Genomic DNA, 11,334 nt, shown 5'->3' on the forward strand with positions numbered 1-11,334 from the left:
ATATGATATGATATGATATAGTTTTGTATAATATAATATGATGTGATATAATTTTATATAATATATCATAACATAACAGAATAACTGCCCTTTCAGTAAATTACATTTAGTCGATCCTCCGGGGTTGACCTCGTGGCGGCGCTGTTGTAGTGCTCCCTCTCCCGCTCCCCGTCGCGGCTCAGCTCGGCTCGGCCCGCCCCAGAACCCTCTCACCCAACAGGTGCGGTCTATAACAACCCGGCGGGTCGCCGCCTCCAGTCTGCACTGGAACCGGGCACCGGGCAGGAGGACGCGTGGATCCCCCGCACGAGTGATGCGACGCCACAGCAGATCCACGACCTCCAGAGAGAAAGTAGCAGGCAAACTTCTCCAACTCTCCTCCACCACCACCACCACCTCCACCTCCACCCATCACTCCCACCACCCGCTCCACTTGAGGACCCCTTCACTCAGGTGATCCGACCGCTTCTGCCCGTGGACCCCCGAAGCCCCAGGCGCGGAGATGAACGCCACCGCGGGCTTCAACCAGACGGAGGAGTTGTTCTGCTGCAACTTTTCCTCCGTGGTGACGGACAACGGCTTGGTGGCGTCCACCCCGGACGAGAGGAGCCTGTTCATCATGAGGGTGGTGCAGATCGCCGTCATGTGCGTGCTGTCCCTCACCGTGGTGTTCGGCATCTTCTTCCTGGGCTGCAACCTCCTCATCAAGTCCGAGGGGATGATCAACTTCCTGGTGACGGACAGGAGACCGTCCAAGGAGGTGGAGGCGGTCATTGTTGGAGCGTATTGATCCAAACTGTGCATGGACCTTGGGCCAGGAGATGGTTAAGGGGGGATGAGAGGCAGAGGATGGATACATGGACAACCATCTCCTGGTCCTCCCCCCCCCCTTTTTTTCCTTATTAACAACTCCACAGAACCAGTCACAGTAAAAGTGGTGTTTGAATCCCGGTGCTGGTGACTGAGGTAAAGGTGTTCCTCTCATTCTTAAAGTGGTAATCCATAAGATTATTTTGTCAAAAAAAAAAAATCAAAAAAAAAAAAATCCCATGTTTGATACTTTATTTAGCACTTTCTAAGAAACTGCCATTCAGTGTTTTTGCATTCGGTGTGTGTGCGCTCCTCTTACATGCTGTTCCCATTGTCGCTGGCGGGGTCCGCCACGCCTTTCCCGGCAATAATGCAAAGATCTGGCACGCGCAAGACGGGGGGGGGGAAGCGGCAGCGATTCACTTGATCAGGCGGCGTGGCTAGCTGTGGTCGGTAAACTGTCGATGTGGACAGCACATTCACAATAAAGAACGGCACCCTGGGATGAAAAACGTATCCACGCCGGCACAAAGGATTTCATGGATTGCCACTATAATCTCATTGGCTAAATTATTAAACCAACTCTGTTTGAACCCCCCCCCCCCCCCTTTTGATTCTGAAGTATTCCAACCCGCACCGTTGTCATTGAAGTAGTCTGAGCACCGTACTTGTCGAGCCGAACCCCTTTTTTGTCCAACTCTACGTCGTTGCTGCTGAAATACTTTCTACCAATTGCCTGAGCAACGGAGAAGGAATGTTTCTCATGCGGGCGGCATGTTGTATTTCATACGATACACCCACTTTTATGTACTGATTCAAATTTGATGATGGAACCTGTAAGTACGTTTTTCTGCTGGGGGGTGGGGGGTGTATTCCTCGTAATTGGCACAAATTCTTTCTCTAATTAAAGTTCTGGTTTTAATTACGAAAAGGTCTGTTTTTTTTTTTTATCTTTGTTCTCTGTTCTTCCCTTCCCCCTGGGCGCCGCGACCAAAACGCAGAGGCGGGCGACGCGCCGGAGTACGTCGTCTGTTAAAGGAGCCGCCCCGGGGCCTCCACGTCGGAAGCGGCGCGGCGCCACTCACCGAAGCCTCCTTCTTTCCGTCCAATCCGCTCGTCGATCGGTCCCTTCTGTTTCTTTGTCGAAAGCCACCCCCCACCCCCCCAGACACCAGCCTCCCCTCAACCCCTTCTCCCCAAAGACTGTTAATCCTCCACGGCGGGGGGCGGGGGGGGAGCGGCGGTTGTGCAGGGTGTCAGTGGTTATAAAACCCCCTCCGCGGATTTCTACTTCAACACGTTTCTTATCTGCCTCCGCCATAATAAGTTCATATTTGCCCTCATGTATAAATCTCTTTTTAACATTTCCTTCGGGCCGTACTTAAGCGTAACTCCAACAATGGCGCGTGAAAAAAACTTTGAAAGGCCTTCTGCTGACGCTTTGTCTCGTCCGTTAATTCAACGCCCCCCCCCCGCCGCAGTCTGTTGTGCTCGCCCCCCCCGGCTCACCTGGGCCCCGGCTCTTTGGAATTGACTTCCCTTCCCAACACAGGGAGGGGAGGCGGAGGGAGAGGGGAGGCGGTGTGCGACGTGTTGCTGTCCCAAAATAATAAGGTTAAGCCATTCAATCAAATTACCCCCCTCTTCAATATCCACCCCCCTGAATTTGAGTCTCGTGGTTATCTCCCCCCCCCCCCCCGCCTCCCTCCTCTCCCTCAACAGATGGGCCTGTGCTCCGTGCCGCGCCACGCTGCCTCACGTGGCTTTATCAAAGTGTGACGCGGCGTTGTCAGCGGATCAACAACGCACCGGTGGCGCCGCCCGGAAAAGTCATCTTCGAGTCCAATCTTCCGGCTGTCCGTCTGTTTTTCGCGCAGAAATGAAAGCGCCGGTCCTACTAATACCAATGATAGTAAAGCGAGCGTTTCCCTCCCCACCACGCCTCTCAATAAGCGCGGGATGATATGTTGATGGATGTCTGGACATGAATATCTTGTTATTAGAGGGGAGAAAAGTTCCTCCTAAATCCTCCATTAATAACCCGATAAATTACATTATCGCATAACCCGTATCACAATATTGGAATTTTTAGTGCCGAACAGCAGGCTGAATTCTTTTCTTTTTCCGTTCTGTTTTATTTATTTTTTTCTCCTCCCGGTTCCTCATGTGATTGTTTCATTAGTGAGGGCTGGGAATAGCTCGCAGGGAAAACGTTGTGGCAGTTTAATATCCAGCAGAGAACAATCTTCCATCTGCAACTGTGTCCCCGCGCCTCTCCCCTTACGCAATTATTCAAGGCTGAAATATTCCGCATCCAAACAATCTCTGGATTTGCCCCTGCACGAGTTGTGACGTCGAAACTGAGACACACGGATGTGTGTGTGTGTGTGTGTGTGTGTGTGCGTGCGTGCGTGCGTGCGTATGTGTTTGTGTGTGTGTGTGTGTGTGTGATTGTATCCATGTGTGTGTGTGTGTTTGTGTGTGTGATTGTATGTGTGTGTGGGTGTGTGTGTGTGTGTGTGTGTGTGTGTGTGCGCGCATGTGTGTGTGTGTGTACGTGCGCGTGAACAAAATAGCCGAATACACGATATTCTTCTTGATATGCCGCCGACACTTCTCATCTCAAACTTTTCACGCACCATTTCCATCCAGACAATAACAGGATGACGGCAGCGAAACAGTCGATTTAAAAGCCCTGGGAGTCAAGAAACGGGCGCAGCAAACGACTCCACCCATGGAATGCAACATTTACAGGCGCGTGGCATTTTCAGAAAAATAAAATAAAATGTAAAAAATTAAAAACACAGTGCAACCTTTTCCCGGGTGTCATGTTTTTCTGGGGGGGGTGTTTTTTTTTTTTTTTTCCAAAGGCGGAGTACGTGGCGCCTGTAATCGGAGCGGAGCGGGGAGCAGGGTTTATAACCCGCTAAAAAGCCCCTCCGCGGCTCCCCTGGAGCCCTGTCCCGCGGGCGCCGCATCGGCAGGGCGTTGATTGTGGCGGCGGAGAGGCCCCAGGTCCTAGCTTACCCCGGCGTGATTGGGTTGTTGGGAGAGAGGCCCGGTCGATGAACTGGATGGCGGCTGAAAGCCCCAAATAGCAGCGTGGGCCGCCACAATCATCGTCCCCCACCAGCCCCACCCCCTTCCCCTTCCCCCTGTCCTCTGCCCTGGTCTTACCCCGGTCCTGGCGTAAACAGAACAATAAAGTAAAAATGTTAATGCCGTGCGCTTTGATTGTGACAGTGTACCGATGATTTGATGTTGGGGGGGGATTGTTCCCCCCCCCCCCGGTGCGCTTTGATTTTAGGATAAAATGCACTCGCTCACATTACCCTGAGTTTGATTGGCGCGCGGATTTGCAACAGGATGGAGCTAGATCTTCCCTTTTTTTTGGCGCCTGAATGATAAACGCTTCCGTCGAGGATTCCGGCGGTGTACGGCCTGAGATAAGCCGCGGGCGAACAACGTTCGATGACCGTCTTCGGTAATCACGGGGGCCCGAGCTGCGATGAGTCCCTGCGAACTGGTTTCGGGAAATAATTCCGTCACTTGGCGTCACAGCTGGCCCCCCCGGCCCCCGAGAGGAGTCACGACTCTCCTGTGAGGCTGATTGTTTCACACTGAAATGTCCCAGGGATTTAACATGGGAGCAACACACATCCCCAGCACCACACGTGTGAACGCCATAGATATGTGTGTGTGTGTGTGTGTGTGTGTGTGTGTGTGTGCACATGGATACACCTCATATAAACATGTAACCATGTATCCAATATGTACATACAAATACAGTAGATTATATATTCAGTATATCTTGCAAAACAATACAATAGTACAATATAATACAATATATATATATATATGTTCACACAGTATATATATACATATATACTGTGTGAACACACAGTATGTATATATGTGTGTGTGTGTATAAATCTATATATATATTGTATATATATTATTATAAATATATATATACATATATTGTATGTACAATACTGTACATACAATATATGTATATATATATTTATAATAATATATATACAATATATATAATACATTCCATACACACATGTTATAACACAACATACTGTATATATACACACATATATACTGTATATAATTACATTGTTGCTGGAGGTAACCCACCATAACCTGATGGTAACAATAAAATCTAAATCTTAAAAAAATCGAATCTTTTTGCTTTGTTTTTCATTTTGTTTTGCTGTCACACTCCAATAAGCTACCGTACTCCCAATATGAGATCGTATCAAATATTATTATTATTATTTAAAGGGTTGAAATGCCTTACAACCGGTCGCCTATCACAACAGGTTTCCAGTCCCGCCGGCTTTGCGCCAAATTAGCCTCATAAAAGGAAAATGAGTGTTTGTCGCTTTAAAAAAGAACAGTGATGTGATATTGACCCCAAAATCCATTTCAATCCCTGTGTTAGAGCGGTTCTGGGTTTATTGACCTTCTAATCACCCGACTCTCCGCCGGTCACCGCAGCTTCTCGGGGAGGCTGCTCCTACTTCTCTTTAAAAAGGAAGGTTTCAACATACACCGTCACCACAAGGTAATAACTTTTTTATTTTTCATTTTTTCCCAGAAAGAACTCCTGGAGGCGCGGACGGGAGTTCGTGTGACTCCTTTCTGCGGATATTGAGATAAACTCGAAAGTTGCCCCTTTGAGTTTAACCGTGAGGACTGTGATAACAGGGCACGCCGGGGTATATGCTGAATAAAAAACGCCCACGCTCTATTTGGAACAGGATTGTTATTTCCAATTTTCCATGATGCTTCCTGCAACGTGGCTATAGGCTGACAAACAGCATCCCTCCCCTTCCAGGCTTTAAGAGCAGGCTCAGCTTGACCTAAATGTGATATACACCCTCCGAGCTGAGAGCCTTATTCATCTTAAACCATATACCGTACATTACCCACATCTATATCTATATCTCTCTATATAGAGACAAATGTATATCTTTGTATATGACAAATTACCTCTTGAATCTTGAATTTTGAATACATTTATGGATATACATATATCTATATCTATCTATATATCTATCTATATAGCTAGAAAAGGATATATATATCTAGCTATATCTAGCTATATATCAATATCTACATATATATCTATATTTAGATATATAGGTAGATCTATACATAAATACTGTATACTGTATATGTATATATTGTATATATACATACACATATACACACAAATAGAAATAGAGAGTGAGATAGATTGATAGATAGATATATTCACTAGGTAACGATATACTGTATGTATATATGTGTGTGCGTGTGTGAGTGTGTGTGTGTGCGTGCGTGTGTGTGTGTGTGTGTGTGTGTGTAGATCTAGCACCAGATATGTGTCTTTATGTTTGTTTACAGCGACCATTAATCCAATCGCGGTCATCGTGGCTGCACCTCCAGACTCTACACCAACATTCTTCCATTTGCATTCCTCCTACTTCACGTTGGTGGATAAGCATCAATTATGGATCGTTGGTCTGGGGAGGTGGAACTCCCTAATTACACAGCAATGCGTTTAATAGAAATATGCATTATTTAGCCAACCGCTGGCCTCGGTTTACGTCACCCGTGTCATTGTGCTGTTTATACGTGTAAATTTAAACAGCGTCAGAGTCAAACTCACTGAAGAAGCTTGATGCAGGAATATGGGTAATAATGCATAAATGTGTAATAACACTTGTAAAAGTACACGATAGATTATTATACAAAATGAGTCTTGAGCAGTTTTTCTCAGCGTTGAATTTTCATGCTGTACATCAAATGTGACTGTGACTTCCACCCAAGCCCCGGCGGCGCCCGCACTCCTTTTTAACAGTTTTGACACGCCGCATTATCGTTTGGCCCGCCACTGCGACTCGAGTGTATTGGAACATGTATTTTTCATCAAACTGCTGAAAAGGTCCTTCCCTTTTCAGACGGTTAAGCCCGCAGCTCTTTGTGTTTGAGCTCTGACAGGTTCGTCTCGGCGGTGGCTTGTGAAGCCCACCCTCCTGGGCCGCCGGACGGGCCTGGATCGCTCCCAACGCCGCAGAAGCAGCAGACTCCCCCTCCAACCCAAAACCCTACGCCGCCCCATTGATCGTCGTTCGAGAGGCTCCCTCAATATCGTCACAAGCCATCCGACATAGTTGTACAATTATTTTCCGCCACTGGTGCAAAGGGAGAATCTCCTGACTGAACAAAGATACACTGACCAAAACGGTGTTCTGCTCAGCGCCGGCCGTAGAAATCGGTGGTGACAGTTGGGAGCCGCCTGCCAAGCAGCCGCGCCCTGGCTGCCTCCGTGGCGCACTCAGGAGCCCGGGATGTCAGGTGCACTCAGTCAGCACACCGGCAGCGAAACAACCTTTGGCCAAACCGAGCCTTAGCATTAGACACTGTGCATTCCCTCCTTACCCTCCTCATTCCATACGTACATACATAATCATATCCACTACTATAGCGATGACTCTCACGCCTTTTTTTTATTTGCGCTCAATTTGAAACTCATTATTATTAAATTGTTAGATATTATTTAGTCCGAAGTTCCATATCTGTCCATACTAAATTTAGGGAGATGGCAGTGAAACTATGATCAAAATAGTCATTATTGCCTATTATTCTCTTATTCTCTATTATTATTATTCTATCTTTTTTTTTTCGTAAATACTTTAGAAACAGTGATGGTGGGTGGGAAAGTCCTGAAAGGCTCGATGGGAAACTGAGCGCGGCACGGAGCTCACGTTGTAAGGACCCATAGGCATGGCACCTCTAATCGGATGTGCCATGTGAGCAAAGTGTCCTTTGTTTTAAAGCCGCGGCTCCACATTTGGGAATTCAAGCCTAATGGTGCGCTACCTACTACTGTCACAGCACATGAAAGTTAGACGGAGTGCTGTGTGAGAAAAGTTCTACAGGGTCATGACTTATTGAGCCTCTTCAAATTGCTTCTCCCGGCGCCGGAAGCCGCTCCTCGGTCAGACGGGAGGCTCGATTATGCTGTGGGTAATTGCGAAAAACAGTACTACTGTACACTGCAGGTGGGTGATAAACTGTCTCCATAGTGGCAAATCAGGGAATTTGTGCCAGGTATGGGTATAGTATGAACAAGTATGGAGGATTTAGTTACCCACAGAGAGATGGATGGATGAAATATGCATACAGCCATATAAATAATACTTTATCTCAATTAGGAAGAGAACAATTAGTAACCCCCAGGTTCGATTAAAGGGTAAAATATTGCATTTGTAAATAGATAAATAAAGCAAATGGTTCCTTCACTGGCAGTCTGTGTGGGAAGAGATAAGCAGTTACGATGTCAGACAAATTTGTCATATAAATGACAACAAGGAGAGAGGGCGGAGAGATAGAGTGGGAGACAGATATAGAGACAGATATGGAGATGGAAAGATGAGCAGATGGAGATTCATTCGGCGAAAGGAAAGAGCAAAGGCTGGATTCAGAAAAAATGGTAATTATTGGTATTATGGTATTATGGTATTATTTGTACACAAAAAAAAACAAAAAACATGAAGACACATATCTAAATGGACGACTTCACAACCTGCATGCATGGGCCTGAAACTATATACCTCATACGGCATATATACTGTATATAAGGTGGAAGAAGTGATCAGATCTTTGACTTATGTAAAAGTACAAATACCCAGACACAAAATTACTCAAGTCAAAGTGAAAGTACCACATTGACATTTGTACTTGTGTCAAAGTATATAAGTAATACTGTGTATAGTCAGTACTGTGTATAACAGTATTAAAAGTCAGAATACAGTCAAAATAAAGTGCTACTAATGCTTTTTTCTGCGGATGATGCTTGTGCAGGTCCTGATTACAATTTACAATAACATAGTATCGGTGGGTCATAGTGATGAACAAATACATACAAATACAAATATAAATTTGATTTTTTTTCTGACTTGAAAAATGTGCTGAAAAAAAAAGTACTGATATAAAAAATATATGATATATACTGTATTTACCAATTTCACTGACAAAACAAAGCAAAATAATAGCAGCCAAAGACTCAGCAAAACATTTCACTTCTTATTTGTGCTTTCAAAAATCTTTACAGTGATTGATTTTAAGCCAGTTTACAAAGCCATACAACCAATTGGAAATTAGATTTTCTTTTTCCCCCTGTAACTGAGGTTCCAGGAGACATCCTCCCCCTTGTGTTTTTGGCGTGTTCTGGGATGTGGTGTGTGACACATCTCTTTCTCTGGTTCTGGCTCAGTACGGTATTTGGACGGCATCGCTGCTGCAGATGCGTGTGTGCGTGTGTGCGCGTGTGCGCGTGTGTGCGTGTGTGTGTGTGTGTGTGAAGCGGCAGCTCGGCACCTGGACGTGCAGCAGCCGTCACAGAGGATCAGCCTCCAGCCGGACACACTCCGGGAGCTCCTCTCTGAAAGGCCTCCGCTGTTCCGTTGTCCCTGGCGCTTCATTCTTACAAATGAAAGGTCAGATCTGTCACGTGAGCCATGAACTCCTGCTGCAGCCACGCCGGGGCTCCGGCTCATCTTTATGCACTTAGATTGTTGTAAGGCGAGTCAAATATAGGAAAACTGAAGGTTAAAATCTTGAATTTGTTATGGCTTTTCTAGCAATCTGTATAAAAGGCCTCATTTCATTCCACTGTCACAAACTCCAACAATAATAACTGAGGGAGGTTGTTACAGGAACACATTAGTGCGTTTTACATTAAAATCCACTCATTAGTGGGCCATAGAAGAGCTATAAAATAGGCATCAGGCATTTGAAAAAAAAATCTCAAGCTATTAATGATATTCAATTATTATAAATTATTATTAATTAAAAGACCCTTAATTTAGACCTTACCCATCCCTTTATTTATATTTAAATTAATTCCCACGGTCAAAGCAACCATAGTGCCATCAGCTACCATAGTATTTAAATGTATTTATGTCCGTATCTAAATACAGAATCCACAAAATGTGCCTATAGAGCACATTCTCTATCTTCTGTATATTCTGTATATTTCATTTTTTAGACGGCTAAGCTTTCTTTTTTATGTTACTAGTCTGTTTGAACTACAATGCAGTCACCCTTACCAAGACAAATTCCTGGTATATGAAAATGGACCTGGCCAAATGACTGGCTGATTATCAGAATTTAACTACAATCCTAACAATTTTGATAACGCATCCCAGATATCATGATGTAAATGACGTGTACCAGATCTCATCTCATGGCACCTGGCCACAGTTTACCGGCTTTGATCCTCCTCTCTCCTCTGTTCGCCCTACACGGCTCCGCCGGTTTGTGCCGGCGGGTACGGAAGGCGGGATTGATCAGAGGTGGGAAGAGGAGGAGGAGGCGGAGGAGGAGGAGGCGGAGGAGGAGGAGGAGGAGGAGGAGGGGAGTGGACACCCAGGGAGGACGTGACAGGCCGGTTAGGAAGGCGTTTGGGGGACCTGACAGCGAGCCTGGCAGGGCCAAGCAGCGGCCCTGGGCGCCGCCACTAATGCGGGTGCCAGCAGTCAGAGCCCGTCTCCATCCGCAGCTGCCCCGCGCCGTTTTCGTCGCTCTCCTCCACCCGACCTCCAGCGCTGACCTCCTCTGCCACTCGCCGATACGGATCCCCGTCCCCCTGACGCCGCCTCAGGCTCCACCTGAACTCGCGGAACACCTCTCACTACACCTCGCGTCACACCTCCGCCCGTCAACGCCACTCGCACCAGTTCATGACACGGAGCATCTGTCGAGCGCGTGTCCTTTTTGATCCTGTTAAAGTCACGGGGGGTGTCTCTGAATCGAGATGGAGGCGACGTGAGTAATATGATGTCCTTTTAAGAAAAATGGCTGCCATTACCAGGCCACTGGGATTTGTGTTATCACTATAAACACCGGCCTCAGTATGCTCAAGTAATTAATTACTTAATTACATAAGTACACTCCGATGGCTCGTGTGGATTAACTTTTTGCATTAAAATATCGTGTATCGTATCATAAAGTATTCTAAAAGTGAGAGCCACAAGTCAAGCAAGAACACACACACCCGAAGCCACCTGGCACCAAATCAGACGGCTAAGAATCCTGATCGATGCCCAGGGTGTTTGCTGGTCCACGGGACTCCGCCCAAAATTCACACTCTGCCAAACACAGGGCCTGCCGCGGCTCGCTGCCGAAATCCATACCTCACATTTATCCCAGTGGTTTTCGTTTCAGAGAGCGAGGTAATTAAAATCAATGCGTACGGTATGAATCCATGGAATTTTCCACTGCTGTGAACAGCGGCTCCCAAAGAGCTGTGACACATTCTGTTCGACTGACACGCTGAGAGAAACAACGCCGGAGCAACCAGTCGACTGGACGACAATAACCGGCCCACACCGCTCGTAAAGTAATAAAACTGTTCAATGTTTACCTCAGTAGGAGGCGCTTGCAAATAAAAAGAAACGGTAGTTGTCGACTAACTGCAGAAATGTACTAATGTTTAATAGATAATCATTAGGGAAGTTGTAA

At 46.3% G+C, this 11,334-nt stretch overlaps 1 protein-coding gene across 1 annotated transcript; it reads left to right on the plus strand.

Moving 5' to 3' along the window:
* Window positions 1-502: 502 nt before the first annotated feature.
* rprma (reprimo, TP53 dependent G2 arrest mediator candidate a) lies at window positions 503-857 on the plus strand (the record flags this gene model as incomplete). Its single annotated transcript, XM_080018872.1, has 1 exon — window positions 503-857. The coding sequence occupies one exon, from the start codon at window positions 503-505 to the stop codon at window positions 788-790; it is 288 nt and encodes a 95-aa protein (XP_079874998.1). The 3' UTR covers window positions 791-857.
* Between the last annotated feature and the right edge of the window lie 10,477 nt (window positions 858-11,334).

Source organism: Zeus faber (assembly GCF_960531495.2).
Source record: "Zeus faber genome assembly, chromosome: 18".
Lineage (NCBI taxonomy): Eukaryota > Metazoa > Chordata > Actinopteri > Zeiformes > Zeidae > Zeus > Zeus faber.